A 25,167-nucleotide genomic window follows, 5' to 3' on the forward strand; every position below is an offset into this window, starting at 1 on the left:
GTTCTCACGAGCCTGCGTTCAGATCCCTTCAAGCCACTCGATTCAGTATCCTTAAGATTTCTGTCCCTGAAGACAGCTCTGCTGGTCGCGTTGGCCTCCATTAAGAGGGTAGGGGACCTGGAGGCATTTTCGGTCAGTGACTCGTGCCTGGAATTCGGGCCGGATTTTTCTCACGTTATCCTGAGACCCCGCCCGGGTTATGTGCCCAAGGTTCCTACCACTCCCTTTAGAGATCAGGTAGTAACCCTGCAAGTGTTGCCCCCGGAGGAGGCAGACCCAGCCCTTTCCTTACTCTGTCCAGTTCGCGCTCTGCGCATTTATGTGGACCGTACTCAGTACTTTAGATCCTCTGAGCAGCTCTTTGTCTGTTATGGCAGACGGCAGCAAGGAAGTGCCGTGACCAAACAACGTTTATCCCACTGGATTGTGGAGGCCATTTCTTGTGCTTATTTGAGCAGAGGTCAGCCGCGTCCCCCGGGAGTGCGTGCGTGCGCACTCCACTCAGTGTGTTGCATCCTCTTGGGCACGTGCACGCGGCGCCTCTTTAACAGACATTTGTAGAGCTTCGGGCTGATATGTATCAACTACTTTTTTTTTTGAAGCTACATTTAAGAAATTGAGAGACCACAAAACAACTTTCAGAGATTCATGTGCATTTAGAATAAATGTATATGACAATAATTATTGTTACACACTGGGGATATGAAATGATCAGCAGTCAACTCATTAATGATCACTTTTCGACAGAAAAAAGCATTTGATAAGTGTCTTTCTCATTAAATCCAGTATTCATAGCAAGCAAAAAAGATACCATCAGTCCTTAAGTGAATCACATGAAAGATCAATTTCAGCAAACAGTTCATCGATGGTTGGCCACGGAACCAGTAGGAAAGTGGATGGAAAAAGTCTGCGGATATGAGGATGGATTGTCCAGGTCCTGTTTTGATGACTTAAAGTGTATACCAAAAACCCTCTGCATATAAACAAACATACAATCAAAACACCACACAAAACATATGTACACAACAGAAATATATACAAAAAAAACAGGCCTACTTACATCTGAGGAATAAGAACAAAAATGTTCCTCAAATAAGGGCATCAACAAACAACAGCGCAGTGAAGAAGCCTTTCCATGTGCTAGGCACCATACTTCCTGCCTACTGCTTCTTCTCTACCTCCTTTTAAGCAGATTGGAGACTTACTACCTAGATCGCACTCTAATGGGTGAGATAGCTACTACAGGTAGAATTTTCAAATAGTAACGAAAACTGTTACAACCCAACGCATTTGCAAGGTGTTACAATCTGCGAGTGGAGCCAGTTTCCTCAAGGGTATTAGGTAACACTTGGTGATTGAGGAAACAACTCGGTGGGGTGTTGTAACACGCTTGCGGTGCCTTTTTCCCTAACACGGAGAGATGTGCACCTTCCTGTCTGTCAGTAAGTTCCCCGTTCGGTGAGCCCTGCAGATTCCTCCGAAGCCCCCAGCACTGACTCAGCGGAGGAGTCACTTGCTGGCCCACTACGTTAGGTCTGCCCGCTGGTCAGCCCGCGTTTTTAAGTATAGGTGCCGGCTATGTGCGATCCCCTCTGGCGATCTCATATGCTTAATCCGCCACGGTTAAGTCCTCCCCCCTGGGTGGACCCGTGTCTTCCCTATCCGCTAACCACCTTCTTATGCGCACTCCCCCTCCTTAGGGTTAGTCCATATGTAATTCCATTTTGTCTTCCATATTGGGTGCGGATGGTCACCGCAGTGTCCTCCCTACCGGGATTGCACGCTTCCCAACGTACTGTCGTATTTCCTAGAACTATCTAGATGCTAGCGACTCCCAAAAAAATATACCTATTCCGTAAAGCTTCTCTTGAAGTGGGGATAAGTTAGGGCCAAGGGCACGTTGGAGGACCGCGCCTTTCATGATTTGGGTACATCACGCTTGCCTGACTGCCCTCTTATCGGAGGCGTTGGTAAAGTGCAGTCATTTTGGCATTTTACAGAAGTAACCCTTCGTTCCCCGAGGAGGGGAAAGGAAGTGCTATACTCCGTCGCCATAATGACTGTCCCTTAGCTGTTAAAAAGTCTCTTCAGCTTAAAAAGGGTGGCGTTTGCTGGCGCCAGGTGTGCTTATATGCTCAGTTAATTGGCAATGCAGCACACCTGCGCAAGCTTACGCTGCCAATTCATTGTTTTTATTGGCCCGTTTAATACTCTTTCAGACAAGCGGCTTCTTAACCGAATCCTCCCATACGTATATTTTAAGATCAAATTCACCTATAGCACTTCCGTTCCCCTCCTCGGGGAACGAAGGGTTACTTCTGTAACCTTGAACGTTTTATTCCACTGCTATCTTAGTTTTGAAGAGCCCCCCTTCCACCCCTACTCCTCCTTCTTAGATGAGCGACACGGTGGCCCAGTGCGTAGCACTGTTGCCTCACAGCAAGAATGTCTCTGGTTCCAGGCTTTACCAAACCAGCAGACATTTATGTGTGGAGTTTGCACTTCTCCCCGTGCTCACGTGGGTTTCCCCCGGGTTCCCCGGTTTCCTCCCACCGCCTAAAAACATGCAATTAAGTTAATTGAATGATCCAAGTTGGCAACATAGATATGCTTCTAGTACGTAGTTATCTCCAAGAGCGATCACTTACTGTTCATTGGTTACTACAGCAGGGGAGTTTTCGAGATCTACCTGAGCTCAAACTCCCCTCCTGCCTTGCAACGGAAGGGAGCCCTGGGCTCGAGGATCTCATCAGCTCAGGGCTCTCTCCCGGGACAGCATGCCAAACAAGCTTTTATAATTAATCATCAACTAAGTGTGAACTCTTTAAATAATCTATAAATACACTGATTAACTGTTTTACAGTAATACTTCTGTATATCAGAAATAGAATTAGATAATTCAATATTTTGTATTTTACTCAGTAATGCTTTTGAATATATTTGCCTTTACTCACAGACTTGTATAGATATGAATAAAATCACACCCATATAAATTGCCAATCTGCCAATACACTGAGTTAACCCAATATGTAACTCTCTTTTTGTAGTTCCTGTTGAGTGGAGAACCATTTATCTCAGTATCTCCAGTTTACACTCTGGTTTCTTCAGTCCATCAGAGAGCTTCTTCACTCCTGAATCCTGCAGGTCATTGTTACTCAGGTCCAGCTCTCTGAGCACACAGTTTGAGGATTGTAGAACTGAAGACAAACTCTCACAGCACTGAACAGTAAGATAACAGCTCTGTAGTCTGTGTAGAGGACAAACACAATATTGATGTTGAGTTTGATATGTATGGCACTTTATATTTTTGTTTGTGGAGCTGAACAAGCCCACCAATCACGGTGGGGTATATGGCTCTCGGGGGCGGGACATCAGCTGAACTTGACGCAGGCAGAGAAACATTTTACAATGAGTGAAAGTTACAGCAGCATTGCCATGGAGTGTTTCTCTGTGATTGCTGGCTGGCTCCTTGCTATTGGCCACATGCGGACATTCGGCCAAGCATGCTTAATTCAAAACACTTCAAAAATAGTTGTGTAAATTGCTGCCCAGCGGGACATTATAAATATATAAATGTATATAAATCAGAGCTTAATTTAAGCAAGATCTGGCTGGATCCTGTTCTGGGAAATGTCAGATACTTGTATTAGGGCTGCAACATTTAATCGATTAAATCGATAAAAATCAATTACTCAAAGAGTTGGCAACAGATTTCATGATTGATTCGTTGTGTCGCACGACACGGGAACATTTGATTATTAAAAAAAAAACACTTAAGTCAGTGCAGAGCGGAGTGAACACGGTCTCTCTCGCACACTGATACAGATTTCAGCGCCTCATAGACAGGGATGAGGAGGGAAGGAGTTCAACAGCAAGTGCATGACCTGGCACTGAGCCAGAGAAGGACGCGTCATATCATCACAATTATGCAGCGTTTTAACCGCCTAATGCTTATTTTATGTTTTAGATAAACATTTACATGTAAATACAAACAAGCACTAGTAAAACAAAACATTAAGAGTATGTAAAACACACAAGAAAGTCTATGAAAATCCAACAATCCATTCAAATATAAATTGCTGATGTGTTTTATTCATATCAGATACACATGGTGAAAGTAACTATAAAGTTGAATCTACTTTAAGTTCACCAGACATTCACTTGCATGTATTTAGAGAGTAACTGATGAATGAACTGCTGATGATGCGTCGTCACGGAAACATTAAGAGTGAACGTTTTAAAATAATGGTCATCTAAAAAAACTGACTCCTGGATCCAGAATATTTTAAACCCACCAGCAAAAGGGTTAATAACAGCAGAAAAGCAGCGGTGGTAGAGTTACTCTAAATTGCAAAACTAAGTGAAGCTTCATAAACTAATTTCGAGAGGAGCACGTGATGTGATTGAGCACTGCTGGCTGCTCATCTGTAATCAGTAATAATCCAATCAGAGTGATTCTAGTTTCTAGAATCCAGGTGGATGCTGCAAACTGGTGGTGGATGAGGAGATTCCCCCCATTGTGTGTAAAGCGCTTTGAGTGGCCAGAAAAGCGCTATATAAATGTAAGGAATTATTATTATTATTATTATTATTACTATAAATGGATCATTTTCTCCCTACTGCTCTATCTTCATTTTGGAAGAATGTTTCCCGCTACAAACGCTCTAGCATTTAACCTACGCTTCAGCATCATTGACATTTGACATGGAAGACCAAACAAACAACAACAACAACAACAACTTCAGCCAGAACCCCGCTCTCCCCAAAACCTCAGCCGCTGCCTTGCCAGCAATCGAGCCTGAAGTCTCGCTGGCACACCAGGGGCCTCATGTACGAAGACTTGCGTGGAAATCTTACTAAAACATTGCGTACGCACAAAGCTGTAAATGTGCGTACGCAGAAAAAAATTCAGATGTATGAAACACTGCGTACGCCGAGTCTCACGCATATTCTTTTGTACATCTGAATGAACGTGAAACTGAGCGCAACATGCACGAGCACAAAACCCCTCCCTGCCTCCTCCCCCGTATGAATATGCTAACGACTATGCTAATGGCAAAACCCAACGAAAAAGCAACGGCAAAATCAAGCAAAAAGAGAAACTTTAAACAGAATGTGAAATGGAGGTGCTGCTTTCGGAGGTAGACCGGAGAAAAGCGGTGTTATTTGCAAGTTTGTTCTCCGGAATTAACAACAAAAGAAAAAAATAAAAGTGGGAGAGTTTAGCTGATAAGGTTAACACAGTTGGGTCTGAACATCGCACTGAGTGCATTTAAAAAAGAAATAGTGTGGTTTATATCTGTGAAATGTTGCAGCACCCATAGCAGTCTCAGTGGCGCACCTCATAAGAAACATGTGATCTTGTACTGACACGTTCTAGCATAAACTCGGCTCGAATCCAGCGTCTGATGAATTCTTTCTTCTTTTTTTCCCCGCTACATATCAGATTTTGCCCACTATTTATCACGAGAAAGACAAGTAGGAATCATTAATAAGTTTGTGCATCATATTTTATTTGCACATTTATTGAATGGAAATGTTTCTGATTCACGAATGCAAATTCATCTTCAGATAGTGTCTTTATAGCAATGTGCGTGTGGTAGATTGCTCAGATTACATTGGGAAAACAGGCGACCGCTGCAAATTGTGCTTTAATGTTTAGCTGGTCAACTGTATGGTATGGAAATCTTACATACCTACTATATGAACCCGTCTCATACAGACGCCATTGCAAGGATCAGACACTTTGTAGAGAGGAATTTAACACAACTGCCTCTAGGAGTCGCCAATGGAAATAAAACAGACACGCACAAAAAATGTGCGTACGCCTGCCAGAAAGCTGCCGTGAACCTGCGCACATTCCCACGTTCAGTTCATTGTTAGTAAATCCAAACGTGAGCGATTCTGAGCGTGAAACCTGGCGTACGCAAAGTTTTTGTGCGTACGCAGCGTTGATACATGAGGCCCCAGCTCTTCCAACTTCTGCTCCAACTGCCACACACAATGCAAGCCGCAACTCTACTAAACTCAAGACACCGGCAATCCAAGCCATTGTAATGAAGCCGAACTCTCACTGCTCTCCTAGCGGTCCACTTTCGGTAACGTACATGCTTTAAGGGGGAGCCTCTCTAGATAACTACACTCCAACAAAGAATAGAATGATTTCAACAAAGAACTCACCTCTCAGCCTCTCGCCTGTCCACACATCCATAACATTCTGAATGACCAAGCAATCTAATCCACAAACATTAGTCCACAACATATTCATACCTTGATAAACAACCATGGTAGGGTGCAATGTTATCATCCAAACCAGCTGCTGGAGTGCGTGGCCGCCGACCTTTTGCACTCTGACTGATACTCCAAGGAGCCAATAGCTGAAAGGAGAAGCGTCACCATCTAATGAGCTTTCCAAACCTGAGATTGTCCAGCCTTCTCTCTGGACAGTTTCATGAATGGACTGAGTGCAAAGACTTTGTGAATGAATCGGGTCAGATATGATCGAGATTTTTCAATCATGTTCAGATTCCAAATGTGATGTTACTTATCATAGATGCAGTAAAGGCCATGATAAACATTACATTCACACAGTTCCTACTAAGTGGTTTGATCGTTTTTCAAGTTCAGGGGTGATGTTGGCAGTTAATATATTTATATTTACTAATAATAATAATAATAAGAAGAAAACTCTGCCACATCTGGGGCCTGTTTCAGTAAGGAGGTTCAAACAACTCGGAGTTTAAACTTGAACTCTGAGTTGATTTACAGAGAGATTAAAATCTCTTGAGTTTTCGGTTTCAGAGTAGCGGATCTGAGTTAAATCAATCAACTTTGAGTAGACCAACTCAGAGTTAAGCGTGCACACCGTGGCTATAAAAAGACATCATCAATGGAGCACAGATATTACGAGTGACCATGGCAACATCTTAAAAAAAAGAGGTCAGCATTTCTTTCTCCAGCTGAACTTGATCTGCTCATGCAAAGTTATAGCAAATATGAGCGTATATATTTAAAAAGAAGCAACCATTAGTGAAACAGACAGTTAGCATGAGAAAACAGCTGGTTAATGCGTAATTTTTAATTTAAAGTATTTAAATATTTAAGTATAATAAAATAAGTAATGTAATGTGTTACGTTTATAAAATGTTTCTAAACTTTTATACATGTTTATCAGTTTTATAGATTTAACAGTGCACTTGTGTGTCTGCCTTTTTATTGATCAAGTGATAGAGGTTGATATAACATTTAGAAGGTAAGCAGTGCTAAAAATACTTTTTAGAAAGAATAGTGATCCCATTAATCTAGTAACAGTACATGTCAAAGGTTAAGCTAATTATTTATGAAAAAAGGACAAGCCATTCTCCTACGTGACTTTGTTCTGTGTGTGACAAAAATGTAGACAATATCTGTTTCCATTCAAATATATTACATAAATTTGTGCAAAACTGGAATAACGCCAAAAAGATGCGAATAAAGCAGCGTTTTCATCCAACAAGTCAAAGAGAACACAATCATCCCTTTCTGATTAACTTGTGCCAAATATCAACAGTAAAAAAATAATTTACTGCGGTAGAAGAAGCTGCGCCAATAATTTTTTATTTAATAAATGTACTTGCGCCTCAGAAGACAATGCTGACACACAATGAACACGTGGGGGCGTTTGAAGCCATGAGACGCAGAGATCCGGACACGCTCCAGACCAGGCATGTGCACACATAGGGCTCAACCTGTGCAGTGCACATGCCCTTTTTAGTCTTAGATAGAAAGTGCCCTTCCAAAATGATCAAAAGTGTCCCCGCGACGCGGCACACCTTCGGTCCCGCCCTTCAGTAGGGGCGCGACAACACCGCTCTTCAGTACGCGCACATCCACTCTGCAGATCGCCCCTCTGTCTCTGCACGGGCCTGCTCCAGATGGAGGTAATTAATAATATACAATAATACTGAAACAGTAAAGGCATTTTAGAATGACCAAAACAACATTTAAGATGTTCTACACTGTGCTCAGTCTGCTGGTTTGTCCATTCACACACATTTTTACATCATCTCTAACCTTTTTTAATGCACATACTGTAATTTGTTAAGTGTTTCCTTCGTAGTTCATGCGCATCTTTTCCTATCAAATAAAAGTTTAACCTACTCAGTTATGCGCATGTTCTATTAAGCGTATTTTCAAAAGTTATGTAAATCATGACGTTTCCATCAATCGTTTTTATGCACATCTCCAAAATGAGCTCTAAAATAGGTGTGCGGAGACGTAAGGCGAGAAATACAACTACGGTAACTGACTCTGAGTTAAAGTTACCTTTCTTTCAGAAACAGGCTTGACTTACCCTGCTTTCTCGAGTTTAACAAACCTGCCATTTTGAAACGAAAAACCCAGAGTTTCTCTCATTTCAGGGTTAAAATACTCTGAGTTTTCACTTAACCACCTTTCTGAAACAGGCCCCTGGGGGGTATTCCAGAAAGCTGGGTTAACTTACCATCTGCTAAAACCTAAACTCTCGGTTGATTTACCCAAAACCTGCTTACCGCGAGTATGTTGGTTTCAAAACAGGTGATAAGTTAGTTAAATCAACCTCCTGAAGATAACCGCGGGTTAATGCGCGTGCACGGCACACACCTGAAGGCATTTTCAGTAGATCGCCGAATTCACAAGTCACCATAGAAAGTCACGGTGAGAAAAAAAGGGCAATGCACTTTACAGAGGCGAAGCTGGAGGTTTTAAACACAGAGATTACACATCTGCTTCAACGAAGGAAAGAAATATAGAATAAGAAATAGATAAGAAAATAAAAAATAAATAATAAGAAAATTTATTAGTTCATTAAATTACACATGCCACCCTCCATTTTATTGTAATGATAAATTAAACTACTCTTTAACATCCTTTTTGAGTATGTTGTGTAACCATTCATGCATTTATTTTTCTTGCCATTAATTTCTTAAGGCCACAATATGTGTGTTGACTTATAAGGATTATAGAAATTGTAATCTTTCTGGAGCTAGAACTCTGTCCAAAGTCATTAAACACAGAAACATTATCATAAAAGGTAATATTTAATTACTGGAGCTCTTAATTTAACACTCTAGAATATTCTTTCTGACATGCAGCTAATAGAAAGAGGCTAGTCTAACTGCTGTGTCCTATAATAAAGGCTTTTCAGTGGTTGAGTTTTTGACTTAAACCACACACTCTGTCACTGTTGTAAGTGATTGTTGTCAGATAGCTTTAGGTTCTTTTTATTTTGCATGCAGACGAAGTTCCTTCTGCCTCAACTAACAAGCAGTGTAAGAATTTTCTGCACTTTTCCATATTTAAATATTACTCTTGGATCACAAAATCTTTTATCTACATATTTAAATTCTAAAGTAGCTGTATAAGGTCCATCTTCAAAGATAAAGATGAGAAATGTATATGAAAAATATGTTACACGTTGAAAGGTGTGTGTATAAAGCAGTGTACAAAATCATTCATTTTATTTCAGGAAATTAAGAAATCAACAGATCAAACTATTTGATTAAACATAGTTTTTTGACTAATTATATATTTTTAGCACTCTTCCATCTGTTTTGTCTGCTTGGGTCACTGAGATTTCCTCTGGGTCAGGCTGCAGGTACTGTGTCATCGTATAAGGCAGAAAAGGGTATCTTTTGTCCTCCAGCAAGTAACAATGTAGTGCCCAGTAATGATTCTATTTTATAATACAAATATAATAAAAATAAACATTGTGTTAAGCAACATTTGCTTTATAGTTTTTTTTACTATATTTGCGTTATACACTTGAATCACTACTTCCTGAAAATCAGCCATTTAGCCTCAACATAGTGATGAGGTGGGGTGTGTGATGAGCTGGTAAGTGGAAGCAGTAATGAGTTTAATAGTTGAAACACCAAAAGATTAAGGATAGAAAATTAAGTTGTACCTGCACACTTATACTTTGGACAAATTTTATATTATCAGTGTCCTTTAGTGACTGATGGAGCTTTAAAATCGGCTGCAATTAATGCACACAATAGCATTTAGAAACCCTGAAAAAAATATTATATTAAAAAATGTAGGTGTGTGTGCGTGAATGTATATATAAGAACGACGTCCTCATCTTAAATTAAAGATATATTTTCCTACAAAAGACAAAGCTGCCACTTATAATATTATACAGAAAAATGTGAGGGTGCAGAAAAGAGAAAAAACACAAGATCTGTTAGTGAGATTCGAACTCGCTCCGTTGTGCGCTCCGTTGTTCTTTATCGACGCACTGTCCACTACGCTATTCCCGTGCTCTGAATCATCTGTGTAATGATACGCAGTAATGTATGACCAAGGACCTGTACAAAAGTGTAAAAAACAGTTCAGTGCCAGGCGTACTGTACAGGTGGTCATACTGCCACATTGTACAGTTGCCTAAAATGCCCTGACGCGAATACAAAGAGCTGCACTGAATGTTTTTTATGGTAAGCGCAGACCCGCGGTTTGTCACATTTGATTTCAAAAAGGTTTGTTAAATACATTAACATTATGAATTTGGTTATGAAAAAAAACTATGCACTTATAACCCTCTCACAACGAAAAAACTTGTATCTGTGTGTCCACATCCATAAATATTCTCATCAAAAGAGCACGCAATGCTCAGTAAACTCTGAAACAGACAAACTCTGAAACATAGCAACTTACTCTCTGAACATAACCTGCTCCGGAGCAGGTTATCTTCAGAGAGTAAGTTGCTATGGCTACTTAACATACCCAGAAGTTACCTCCGATTTTGGAACCAAAGTTGAGGTTATCCACCTACTTACTCTCAAACTTACCCGGGTATGTCACATAACCTGCTTTCTGGAGGAGCCCCCTGGTCTGATAGCCATTGAACTAATGAAAAGAGTTTTACCCAGCTAGTGAAAAACATTCAACACCTCAAGCATTAAAGCTCTCGTGTAACACACGAAAGTGTCACAAGTAAATAATGTTCAGGTGAATCCAAGTGCGAGTGCGCAAAATAATAATTTATTAACACAGTCAAAACGAAAGCAATGAATGAGTGCGGTGCTAGAACTAGGAGAAACAGGGCTGGAATCAGGCAGGAAACAGGGTCCAGTAAAAACTCATCAGGTCCTGAGCACAGACAAGATAGCATCATAAGCACACGTAACGAACTGACTATCAGCTGGCGAACAATCAATCCAGCTGAGTGCCGTCATGACACGTGACCAAAACAAATACACGTGGGCCACATAAACAAAACAAACCCACATGATCAATCAAACACTCTGGAAGACCGCACAAACCTGCAACCGTGACAGAGAGTAAAAGCAAAATCACACAATTAGTGGTAAAATGAATTTATTTAAATTAAACAGTACTGAAGACAGATTAGATGCACCACTGAGCTACAGAAACAAACAAACAAACAAACATCTTAATGCTGATATTTGTTTTCACCTGGCACCATATTGCACACCTCACAAAACCTGAATCTTTAATATCATTGAAGATGGTTTGGGGGTCATCTTTTTTTTTTTTTGTTTTGTTTTGTTTTAACAAATGAATCCCTCAGATTTTTTTCAAACCTTTACAAAAGCTTTCCTCCTTCCCCACTACTGTTGCAATTTCTAGCCGAGAATTATTGGTCATCTGGTTCTCCCTATGATCACACATGGACAGATCATAAAGATGTCAGTACAGACATACCTGTTTCAGAAAAAAAAAATCTCTTCAAACTGTTTTATATCCAACTCAACTCAAATCAAATGCGGCACCGCGTGAATTGATCATCTGATTCTTAAAAAAATTCCATTAGCTCCGCTATGGTGTTATTTTACTGACAAATGTAGTGAGAGCAGTATTACAATTCAAGAGCGCATTCATGTAATAGGAGCGAGCGAATCTATTTGCTTGTGCACTGATTCTCTCTGTTTGTGGACAAAACTGAGCAAGAAAAGTGCAAATTTTCACCATCTCAAATATGCACAGCTCACACACAAATATCCTCGCGCGCTCTCAGTACATTGTTTCCTCTTCTTTCGAGCTTTTTGATATGATTTATATTAGTCCAATATTTATTACCAATAACCAAAATACAGAAATAGACTTGCATATTACATTTTTAATCTAATAAATCATTACTTTTTGGCTGTATGTTATGAGATATCATATAGAGTTTGATCCAGTTTCAAACACTTAAAAACACACAGAGAATAGTTTTATTTTAACAACATTTATTAAACATCCAAAAGGTGCACCATACTATTCATTCATTCATTCATTCATTCATTCATCTTCTGCACCATACTAATAAAATAAAATAAAAATTTAAATATAATTATTGCAAGTAGAAATGTAACTGTGATAGAAAATAGGGGTAAACTTGATAAGGTTTTATAGCCCACTGTGCAACTCACTCTTCAAATAAATCTCACTATCATTCCTATTTCATCATGGCAACTAAACTAAAGTGAACTAGTGTCTGCTGTACAGTGTTTTGTAAAGTTCAGTAAAGTACTTCAATTAGTCTGCTGTGGTAATACTATAGTTGCTATGGTAACACAACAAGAGTAATATAAACAAATTACCCAGTTTTTTTTAACAATATAGGGTATATTATACTACAATTCATGTAGTAAATGCCCACTTCTACAACCCTTGCACATCCTGACATCAAAGCTATTGTAACATGCATTAACGAAGTTTCCATTCACAGTTGCCCATGCACTTATGAAGACACCTTGCATGAATATCAGCTAAAACAATAAATTATGTCTGCTGTACATTTACCGTGTTGTAAAGCAGGATGAAGAAATTCTGTCTTTATTGAGCAAACAGATCATTGACACAAGGGCATTCTATTTACATTTTTAACTTGTAAATTGTTTTAAATTCAAAATTGTAATAAATGCATCAGTGTAAAACCGATGACTGGTGGAAAAACATATTCTGTAATATTAAAACCACAAGGGACTCCACTTTTGCCATGGCCTTTTTTGCTGTTGGTGTTTTAACAAACTTATCCCTCAGGTTTTTCCAAACCTTTCCAAAACTTTCCTCCTCTCCTACTGCTGTTGCAACTTCTAGCCAAGAATTATTGGTCATCTGGTTCTCCCTATGATCACACATGGATGGATCATAAAGATGTCTGTATAGTCGACAGTTGTACCCGTTTTAGACAAAATCGTCGCCATGGAGTGCCGGTAAGGACACGGAGACTTGAACCCCATTTAAAGTTCTTTAATGTCCATCACACTTGAATAGGTACCGTCTTTTACATGGGAGTGTGTGTGTGTGTGTGTGTGTGTGTGTGTGTGTGTGTGTGTGGTTTCTCATCACTGACGCACAGAAAACTGACTGGCATTAGGCGGAAAGCAAAGCATGCAACCTTTCTCTCTATCTGAACAGAATGACTCAATGTACCGCAGACCTAAGCTGCATTTTGGTTGGCTGCCTGTGCTCGTGATTGGTGCATGATCAAGTGCTAGCTCTATAGGAGTCTGCTTGCGATGTCACAGCATGCATGCGTGATGAGAGAGCGAAGCTTGTGTCCAGCTATGGGCTCAGCCCAACAACCTCTTTTATAGAATGTAAGACTTTTTAAGGCCTTAAATTTAGATTTTTAAATTTTAGACTTTTTAAGAAGTCGCGGAAACCCTGCATTCACCCATAGCACCACTTCACTGGCACTCTAGCTGAGCCCCTCTTTTACTTCATATCACTACTGACAATATTTAGCACTCATAACACTCCCATGCTGACAACCACTGCACCTCTGCAACAGCAGAGTCACTCCGCCGAGCCTTATTCTCCCTCTGCACCCCCTCCCTCCCTCTCACAAACCGCCCAGTAGCACGATTCTGATTTTAGAGATGATTCATAACAGTTCTCCGCCTCTCAGGCTTCCCCCAGACTCTCCAGGCACTCTTTCATAGGGTGTCTGCGGGGTCTATGAGGGTGTTGGGAGTTGAGAAGTTTGGGGACCCTAAAACTATTAGAAAGTCTTGGAATCCTTTGCAAGGTACTAAAATGTTATAATTTTTTGTACAAGGTATCGCTGTATGCTAAAAGTTTGACTGTATTAAATCTGTGAATTTCAGGATGTTATGTAGTTACGAAATCAGTAAAATCCTACAAGATTTGACAGCTTGCTGCTTGTTTACTGCAGTTACCAAGGCAACACCAATATTTCTGCAGCTCTATAGGTGACAACCTGTTAAATTGGCTAGATTTAATAGATCTGTAATCCATGTATGAATGTTTAGTTTGGATTAATTTCTTACATTAAATATTCAGTAAATATACTGTAAGATAAATCTCGCCGGTATTTCTAATAAAAAAGTGGTTGTAAGGTCTTTAAATGTAAGAAAAGAGTCTTAAAAAAGTTATTAAAAGGTGTTGAATTACACTCTTTGATTCCTGTATATACTCTGTTTCAGAATATGAGCAGCCACCACAGAAGCAAAAAGGGGTTTCACAACAACAAATCCAGATTCTGGGAAGGTGATCATCCGCCATAGATATATTAAGCCTTTATCATGCCTTTAAGACATACATACGTCTTAGCCAAGGGCACTACAAAGAAGCCCAGATCACTCTGGCCAGCCATCAACCCACATCTACTTAGGGCAAGGGCATGACCCAGCCACCTTCCCTTCTTCTTTTCCTTCCTTCTAGACTGAGTAACACTAGTCACGTAATTAATCGGAATTGCATCCAAGCCCCCTCGTCACCCTGCCACCCCTGGTCGTTTCCGCAGAAATCTTCACAGCCCCCTCCCATTTCCTGACTCCTGCCAAACCCTGCCCCTCCTATGGCTCTGACTCCCGCTGGAGTGTTACCCCGAGCTTTGACTCCCACAGGAGTTATCTTGCTGCCATATCTATATACCCAAGTACACAAATATATATTTATATATAACGCTGTCACTCCCCGCTCCCCACAGAGTGTTCCTCAAGCACCTAACTCATCCCGTCACCCTCTAACAGGAATCTTCACTGTCCAAATCACCTTTTTCCCAGACTCCAGCTAGAGTTGGCCAACAAAGACCTGTTCCAGCATAGCCCTATATATATATATATATATATATATATATATATATATATATATATATATATGGACTTTCGTTTATAGATATATATTTATATGGAGCGCTGTCACTCTTCGCTCTGGTCTTCGCTCTATCACAGAAGTCTCGTAATTGGCCCCTCCAGGCCTTAGATTACCCCATCATATATAAACAATTGATTCCCGTCCCTCCTTAAAGATCTGGGTACACTTGCCTAAGTACACCGATGCCTTATAGACGTCAATGCCACAGTCTTTCAGATCGCTCTCATAGAAGATCACATTGTTTCTTTCCAGCTGCTGGAAGGCCAGGAGACATCTGCTGTGTTTTCTCCATCATACTTTCTTCTGCTCTGCTGGATCTGAAAGCGTAGAAAGTGTGTGTACATCTGTGTCAGAGTCTTGGGAGATTCCTGCAGTGTTTCAGCATGAGCCCTGTGTTTCAGTTTCAGTATGTTCTGGAGAACAGTGGCTGAAATCCAGCAGAAGACTGGGATGTGGCACATAATAAAGAGACTCTTTGACTGTTTAATGTGATCAATGATTTCTCTGGCCTGATTCTGATCTGTGAGTCTCTTTCTGAAGTACTCCTCCTTTTGGGCATTATTGAATCCTCGTATCTCTGTCAGCCGGTCGATACAGTCAGCAGGAATCTTACTGGCAGCTGCTGGTCTGCTGGTGATCCAGATGAGAGCAGAAGGAAGCAGATTTCCCTTGATGAGGTTCGTCAGGAGAACATCCAGAGAGACTGCTGAAGATACATCACGACACGTCTCATTACCAGCAAAGTTCAGAGGAAGACGACATTCATCCAATCCATCAAGGATGAACAGGACTTTGAATCGTGTGCTTCTTGTAAGGTTCAGTCCTTTAGTCTCTGGGAAAAACTGAGTTATGAGGTCTTTTAAACTTTGTCTTTCTTTCTCCTTTAAGTTCATCTCTCTGAATGGAAGAGGAAACATGAAGCTGATGTCTTGATTTTCTTTCCCTTCAGCCCAATCCAGAACAAACTTTTGCACAGAGACTGATTTCCCGATGCCAGCAACTCCTTTTGTCAGGACAGTTCTGATCTGCTCGTCTTGTTTAGCTGCTTCAAACAAATGTTTGCATTCAACCAGTATCTCTAGTGACTGATGACGTCTGGAAGCAGCTTCAATCTGTCTGATCTCATGTTCAGTGTTGACCTGTTCACTCGCACCCTGAGTGATATAGAGATCTGTGTAGATGTTATTCAGAAGTGTGGAGTCTCCTTGCTGAGCAATTCCTTCAAACACACTTTGATATTTCTTCTTCAGGCTACATTTAAGCTGATAAATGACGAACAGCTCATCTAAACACAGGAGCAAAGAAACACAGAGATTTAGTCTCAACTTATTTGTAAGTGTCAGTCTGACAGATAGAGATGAGTAGGGCCAGACTGAACTTTCAGACATTTTTTGCTATTTCTGAGGAGAATCGTGCAGTATCATAACTAAAAACTAAGCTAAAAAACTTTTTAACTTATAAAATAATAATATTTAATGTTTACAATACAAATCCAATTAGATCCACTTAATTGGTAAACAAAGCACAAGACTCTTCTATAGGTGATCAACTAAAGGACAGAAAATATGACTTTACAAACTGCACTGTAAATAAATCGTAAACATTTTCAAATTAGGCAACAATATTACTGAAATTAATAAACTGAATGAATATAAATGAACACACATTTACACAGGTAAATACATAGACTTAATGACAGGTTATCAATCTGTGGAAATCTGCAGGTTTCGTGTGGGTCTATCCATGAGTCTCTTACCCTGGAGAGTATCAGCAGCTTGATCTTGCTTCATCTCTCTCAGGAAGAAGAGTGTGAGATCAAGAGCTGCTTCTGCGATACTGCTTCTGTTTTCATTAAAGTTCTTTACAAACTCTTGTCTGTTTTCATCTTGTAAGATTTTCTTAAATTTCTCCAGTTCATTCTTCAGAAATCTAAACATTTTACTCTCAAGATTCTATGAGTAAAGAAAAGAGAAGATCAATATTTAAACAAAACATTCATTCACACACAGCTATACATCCACAACCTACTCAATAATGAAAGTTTATTATAATACAGTATCCTATGAGTCTGTTAAATGCTTGATTCTGATTAGCTGATAAACATTTAAAGTTTATTTCAGGTAAACACACAGTTAAAGTACATCCAAGCAGGTTGAGCACATTACATTTAAGAGGGTCACACATCGGATGCACCACTCAGTGCCGCAACGCAGCTGGAAGTATTGCACACCAGACACACACATTCACATGTTATTAAAAATAAAAATTCACAGCTACAAAGGACAAAAATCACACTAAAACCAAACACAGTCTTTGGATGAGATGTTTAAGAGACTAGTCCTACACACAGGAGCAGTTTGAAACAAATACCTGACAGATGTCTGAAATGCAACATTTGAACGGCTGTGGGAAACAGATAAACCTAATAAACATCTAAACCAGGGCCATTCAATTGGCGGCCCGTGGACTGAACCTGGCCCCAAAGACAATTTGTTCCGGCCCTCAAATAGTGTGACCAAGACATCAAAAATACATTTCGTTCAGTCTAAAAACAGCTGCTATAGTTATGAAGTGACGTGCGTCTGTTCAATACAGCACGAGCTGCAGATGAAGGCTGTGCAGAGCATGAGTCACCTGACATTAAGCGAGTGGTGCGAGCAGCTAAAAACATTTGCATATGCTTGTAGAAAAGGCCTTTTGCACAATGCACTTATATTGTTAACAGGAACGCAATGATTAGCTGATTTCTCTATTAACCCCACTTTTATTCATTAAAGGCTTCTCAATGCCGCATTTCTGTTGCACGCACATTGGATTAACTATAGCAGCAAGCCGTTGACATATTGCATCGTTTCTGCACGCAAGTACATTATTTCCATTGGAGACGTGTGCATATTGGCAGTGGTGGATGCATGGCTCACAAGCAGACCGACACACTCGCGCTTCAGGTGCACAAAGTAGAAATGATTTCACGCTGTAGCAGTGAGAGTTGTGTGTGGTTAATCTACTGAATTTGCTGTTATAAAATATTAATGTTCCAGAAACCGCATCTTAAATAACAAATAGAGCTGTAAATATGATATATTACTTATACACATCACGTACCATTGGATTTTTATTTGAAAACACCTAATAAGCATTAAAATAAATGTAAATTCCTCTTTGCCAGATATAATGAAGGCATCAAAATAACCAAATGAAAACAGAGGCTAAAAAATAAACTTCTCTTCTGGCTCCATCAGACAGTCCTTCTGCACATGCCCAGGCTCCAATTTCCGCATTGTTTTACCACAGTTTGTGCCCGTCACGAGGCATTTTTCCTTCAAAGCATTTATTGGGAAAATAATGTTGCGATGTTGCGTTGTCCATATTTTATACTGTCATTGGTCTGTACTGTACCGTTCCTTTCAAAGTACCAACTGCAAATGATTTAGCAACTTTATCTCAAAACAACTTCTGGACTAAAGTCTCATGAGCGTGAGGTATTTCTCTGGTACAGTCAGATCTCTGCTTCTCCTTTGTTTTAAATTTGATCAGTTTATTATTTGGCAGCAGTTACTCAACTTGTATGTCACTGCTTTGCTCACTTAGCAGAACAATCGGGCACACATGAGTGTGAGAGTGATTGTAGTGCCTCCCGATGGTGAATGCAGTTATACTCATGGCAGTTATTATTTGGTAGTTTGGTCATTTGTTTCACTAATATGGCAACCGTCAAACGTCATCAGGGAAACAGTTTGAACTTCTGCTTAGTAAAAAGCACATTAGTTTCCATTTGGAACAACACTACATACATATATTACACTGTTCAGTGTTTAAGTGCATGAGTACACAGTGTAGCGTGTGCCATTTTGAACGCAGAGATATAGTGTAGTGAATTCCCCTGCAGATGTCTCTGGACAACGTTTACAAAATAGGTTTGGGAGTAGTCAGATTTTTTATGGCTTATCAATCCTTATCACGACTATATAAGCAGCAGACATTGCACTGTGTCAGCTGTTTTTTTTTTTAGATTCAGATATGCTAATTTATGCATACGTCACCTAGTGAAATTTAGCGACTCTTCGAGCAGAGCTTAAGTCCATTAAAAGTAGTTACCAACCCTACACGTGAAATCTGTCTGATCTGTGTTTTTGAAAACCTAATAGTTCAAAACTAGTCCCCATTTACAGAATGTAATCCTGTTTTAACCAAGCCATCTGTGTTTAGACGTCTATTAAATTGATATATGGAGAAATTGACTCTAGTCTGTTGAATTATAAGAGAGTAATGCACATCAGAGATTTCCATAAAAAGAGGTGAAATACTCATTTTGATCATGTTGATTGGACAAACACAGATCTGAACAGTAAAGGTTATTATCATTTTTATTTGTGTACATTCATAATTACAACTAAACTATATGTTTTTGTAAAATTAGTACAACTGTCAGGGAGTGCCTTCGCTTTCTGTGTCTTTTGTCAACATCTCTGGCAAATGTGTCAGAGAAAACCCGAAATTACAGAGTGTGTTTCTATTGGGGACTAATTCATCATCTCCTCCTAGCTGTTTCTACTGTGCTGTTTGTCGTCTTCAGTCTGCATTTTAGAAATGTTTTTAAAAAGACCCTCCCTCTCGTCTCTTGTGCGTATGGTAATGCTTAAGGGGGCGTAATACTGGAATATTCAAAATGCATGCAAATTTTACAATGTTGTCAAATTTATTCCAATATTATTGCTAATAGTCAATGCATCACCATGCCCTACTCATGACTAATGTACATGCATTATTATATATCATGTATAATATTATCTCTCATTATTTACAATAATATTCCCTCAACTGTCAACATTTTAAAGCACAGTTCTGTATGGCTCAAAATAAGCTGCTGCTTGAATGAATGAGATGATAAAGAATGATGAAGATCTGCTTATGCTTTAATGTGTCCTTTCTGCAAGTGATTGACTATTACTTTCAAAAGTCAATCCCTGCACATAGTGATATGAAATCAATTTTCGATAAATAACTGTTACGTTGAGAGACGTATTGTTTAAAGTGATTTTGTTTATATTGTGTCAAATGTCTTTTTCCCTGTTCTTCTTTTGTTGCCGTGACACCTCCCCTGATTCCAAAATCATGAGAAATTCAGTTACGATCACAAGAAAACAAGAAAATATATTTTAATGTATGACCCTTCATAGATTCAGACAGGTCAAGCAGGTTACAAGATCCAGTTCTCAAAAGTCTTGTGAACAAATATTTCTGTTTCATGGAGTTATTTTACTGATTTTATGACTCAAAATGAGTTTTTCCTACCTGGAAGATCCACCGGAGATTGTCTGTGAAGCTCTTGTGTCTCCAGAGAGTCTCGTCTCCTGAATCTGCTGACTCATATTCATCACTGTTAACAGAAAAAACTACTGTAATCATAGAGGCAAACACATACAGATACATCTTACAAACGCTGAAAATAATACATGTTCTGTATACAGATATTCATTCATTTTTCTTCAGCTTAGTCCCTTATTTATCAGGGGTCACCACAGCGGAATGAACTGTCAACTATTCCATTTTACGCAGCGACTGCCCTTACAGCTGCAATCCAGTACTGGGAAACAACCATAGACTCATTCTCACTCACTCACACACACACGCGCGCGCACACTATGGCCATTTTAGTTTATTTATTTCACCTATAGCGCATGTATTTGGATTAATATATTCAAAACAGTCTATGTGTGAGCAATAATGTACAACACTGAATACCTTTCAGCAGATGATGACGTTTCCTCTCTGAGGTCTGGTGGACGCTCTGTAGACCGGTCACTCTTCAGAGACACAGAGCTGGACACACATGATCCTGATCTCACACTGAACACACAAACACACCAGAGGAAAAAGAACATCACCACCTGCTGCAGTCTCTCTTATGAACACTAGAGGGCACATGGTTTAATTTCCCATCAGCCCCTGTGCTCCTAAATGTCTTTGTAGCAAAATTAGCTTAGATAATTATGATGATTAATAATTCAGAATTTCCTATGAGCTCAATTAGCTAGTGCTTTACCTTCATTCTTCACTTGTATTGCCTCTTGCTATAGAAACTGATTATGTGTGTTAGATTAGTTTCAGTGTTCAGTGTAGTTAATGAAGCATTACTTGTGTCACTCTTCAAATTGTTCATTATTTGCTCCTAAATGGAGTTTCTGATCTTGCAGAATACTCTAAATTTTCATGCCTGGCCTCTCACATGAAGGCAAAGGATCACTGGAGTTATCAAACATGTAGACTTTGTTGATAAATACATAAATACACATACATGGAAATTGCCAATCTCTGAATTAATCTAGATTAAAATGGCTTGTTTGAATTCTGCCAAAGGCATTCAGAATATGTGTGCTACCAAAATAATAAGTCTTTAAGTTTGCCTTAAGTCTACTTAAGTCAAAGTCTAATAAATTTGCAACAGAGAAATAGAGAAATTGCTGTAGACTGATGGCATTTCATGCAGTTCTGCCTTATAATCTTAAATGGAGCAAAATCAGCTTTTTTATCATCAGTTTACACATTACGCTAGAGAATCATTCAAACACTAAAATACTATCAAAGTGACAATAGAGAAGTAGAAACGGTTTCTGCTGTTCTGACGTCAGCTGCAGAAGAAAGTAGTTCTTTATACAAAAGTTTTTAGACTCTCCGTGTTTGATTTTCTTTTTTATATACACATGATCATGCTGCAGCACTATTGTATAAACGCATCCCAAAGCTGCTCTATTGGATTGAACTCTGGTGACTGTGGAGGCCTTTTGAGTACAGTGAACTCATCGTCATGTTCAAGAGACCAGTCTGAGATGATTCACGCTTTATGACATGGTGTTATCCTGCTGGAAGTAGCCATCAGAAGATGGAGACACTGTGCTCATAAAGGGATGGACATGGTCAGCAACAATACTCAATACAGGTAGGTTGTGGTGTTGACATGATGCTCAATTGGTACTAATGGACCCAAAGTGTGATAAGAAAATCTCCCCCACACCATTACACCACCAACACCAGTCTGAACCGCTGATACAAGGCAGGATGGATCCATGCTTTCATGTTGCTGAGGCCAAATTCTGAGCCAAGCATCCGAATGTGTCAGCAGAAATGGAGACTCATCAGAGCAGGCAACGTTTCTCCAATCTTCTATTGTCCAGTTTTGGTGAGCCTGTGTAAATTGTAGCCTCAGTTTCCTGTTCTTAGCTGACAGGAGCTCTTCTGTTCATCTGCTGCTGTAGCCCATCCACCTAAAGGTTGGACGTGTTGTGTATTCAGAGATGCTCTTCTGCAGAACTCTGTTGTAACGAGTGCTTATTTGAGTTACTGTTGCCTTTCTGTCAGCTGGAACCAGTCTGGCCATTCTCCTCTGACCTCATCAACAAGGCATTTATCAATCATTTGATGCGCTTTGCAGCTCTCTCTGTATTATGCTGCCTGAGTGCCTGTCTGGGTTTCAACTCGGTTCAACTGGGTTTCACTTTCATTGCTACAGCTGCTCACCTCTGCTCATGTTCAAACCAAAAGAACAGCGCGGTTCGAACTAAGATCTGTGCGGTTTTTCACATGGCAGGTTTTTACTTCCTTCATACATGTTGAGATAGAGTTTATTGACTTGATGAGAGAATATGTCTTGACAATCCACACAGACGTGACTTAGTAAAGCGTGAAGTCAAGGAAGGTTTTACTTGTTGCCTTAGTCTGAATGTAAATCCCCTCGTCAGGCAGTGCTGGAGTAGCGTGAGAGAGTGGACCAAAGCGTGTTTGATGCAAGAGTATTAACAAAAGAAAAATACACAACTGAAGACACTTAAATGCTTGTATTTGTTGTATTTGCACCAGCTTTGCGATGCATGCCCACAACTTCATGCATTGGGTTAAATTAATAAATTGGGTTAAATAAATGATTTGATTAGGCTGTCCAGTCTCTGTGTTCAGTCTGTCACTACCATGATTGAAACCCAGACAGGCAGTCAAGCAGGTCGCACACCAGAATCGCCGCTCGGCACCGCGACACATGACAGTTTAAGGTATCACACACCAGACGCGCACATTCGCATGATACTTAACATGAAACTAATCTGATGGCGGTCTGTGGCTCGGCTGAAATATGAACTGCGCCCTGAGTCGTGGCCGGGCGCCCTGACTTGCGGCGCCGGTGTGTGTTCCCTGATTGACACCTGTGTTCACGTCGCTGAGCAGTGCTTCTGGTGTGCGACCTGCTTCATACAGAGAGAGAACCAAAGCGCATTGGTGGCATTATAATGGATCTAATAGTTTTATTAAAAAAATAATAATAAATCGCTATACCTCGACTTAATATAAATTAAATTGTCTTAAAACATAAATTTGAATTAATCGGAAAAAATAGCCCAGCCCTAGTTCTAGCTGACATTCTTGTTAATTTAAAATTAAATGACAACTTATTTACATTATGGGATGTTTTTTATAAGTTTTAAGACTTTATAAAAAAATTTTTTTAAATGTTACACATATACTGCTTGCTATGGAATGCAAAAACTTTAAAGCTCAATATCTCAAAATCATTCAGAACGCAGAGAGAACCTTATAACTCCAGGGTGACGATTTGTCTGCCATCTTGTTCCTTGGATTATTCTGTGTTTGCTTTGATCTTCACCTTGTCTTTATGATTTTTATTTAATAGATGCTGAACATCAAGCCTTTAAAGCATTGTGTAAGTATAATAAAATGTTCTAACATATATCGTCTGAAACAGTCCATGTGTGAGCAATAATGTAAAACACAAAGTACCTGTGGGCAGATGATGGTGTTTTCTCTCTGAACTCTGGTGGATTCAACTCTTTTGACCGGTCACTCTTGAGAGACACAGAGCTGGACACACATGATCCTGATCTCACACTGAACACACAAACACACCAGAGGAATGAACTGCAGGACAAACTTCAGTCTCCTTTACAAGCGTTTTTAAGAGTTTGTTTTGTTAATTCAGCACAAACTAATAGTTGACTGAAGGTCTGTCTGATCAGGTCTGCTACACAGATATCATGGATAAATGTGATGTGCTGCTTTCTCATTCTGCACAATCTCAGCTTCACTGAAAAAACATTTGACTCTAAAACCTTGTTGTGTAACCTCTTGAGTAAATTAACTCACCACAGAAACCAGATGAGGAGAAATAAAACACAAAACATTATTGTGTATCTGTAGAAATTATTACAATCTCCAAGTCTGAGATACAATTTTTTTAAATCCTCTTCACTGAACTACACACCAAGTTTAACATGCACATTTGTACTAAATTAAGTTCTGTTGATCTTCTTTCTCTCCTCTATAAGCACAAGCTGAAACTGTTCTGTAGTCAGCTTTAACTCTGGTGTTGTTCTGGACTTTAAACATCACACATGACACACATTGAGCTCTGGTAAAGATGTCAACAGATCAAGCTGTCTATAATATAGAATGATCTAAACACATTTGCTGAAGCTGTAAACTGAAGCTTTGTCCATCATTTGATCAGGCAATAGCAACACAAATAAGTGCATTGTTGTTGGTCTTTGTTCTTCAGAGAAAGTGTTGAAATAATGGTGTAAAAACAGAGTCAATACCTGTGTTTCTCTGAGAGAGAGTCCTTTACTCGCTCCTCTGCCATACTGCAGCTAAAACACCAATGCAGACATTAGCAGAGCTTTCAGGAAACAATCAGCCGCTGACCATCACCTGGAGATGACGATATACTGAGATGAAGAACAGCACACTTTATAGCAATCAATGCTCACTTCACTAACAACACCACACTGAAACACACCACATGATGAGGGACACCACAAACAAGACCTTACTGAAACAGACCACATGATGAGGGACACCACTAACTGAGTCTCAGTCATCTCTCTGCATTCACAGCATATAAAAATAAAATGATTAACATTACTGCAGTTTGTCTGTTACAATAACTTCTGCTTTAGACAACTATTAACTTCTTATTTTATTTATTTATTTGCTTAGTTAATAGTTAGTTAGTCTTGAAACGTTACCAGCAGGCCTGGCCCCAACCAATTTGGCGCCTTAGGCAAGATTTCA

General features: G+C 39.6%; 2 protein-coding genes and 1 long non-coding RNA gene across 3 annotated transcripts in view; 2 read left to right on the forward strand and 1 right to left on the reverse strand.

Annotated features, from left to right (window-relative positions):
- Positions 1 to 25,167, forward strand: part of LOC148680332 (uncharacterized) — a 406,127-nt gene that overhangs the window by 160,092 nt on the left and 220,868 nt on the right. The gene's annotated exons all lie outside the window — the stretch shown is intronic.
- Positions 1 to 25,167, forward strand: part of LOC148680346 (uncharacterized) — a 209,191-nt gene that overhangs the window by 75,751 nt on the left and 108,273 nt on the right. The window lies entirely within an intron of this gene.
- On the reverse strand, positions 15,100 to 24,899 carry LOC148680358 (NLR family CARD domain-containing protein 3-like). Its single transcript, XM_088650325.1, has 6 exons — positions 24,693 to 24,899; positions 23,878 to 23,985; positions 20,836 to 20,940; positions 20,386 to 20,470; positions 16,847 to 17,042; positions 15,100 to 16,375 (listed from the first exon to the last, which is right to left on the reverse strand). The coding sequence occupies exons 1-6, from the start codon at positions 24,734 to 24,736 to the stop codon at positions 15,324 to 15,326; spliced, it is 1,590 nt and encodes a 529-aa protein (XP_088506451.1). The 5' UTR covers positions 24,737 to 24,899; the 3' UTR covers positions 15,100 to 15,323.

This window comes from Danio rerio, chromosome 4, assembly GCF_052040795.2.
Source record: "Danio rerio strain M-AB ecotype USA chromosome 4, GRCz13ab, whole genome shotgun sequence".
In the NCBI taxonomy this organism is placed as follows: domain Eukaryota; kingdom Metazoa; phylum Chordata; class Actinopteri; order Cypriniformes; family Danionidae; genus Danio; species Danio rerio.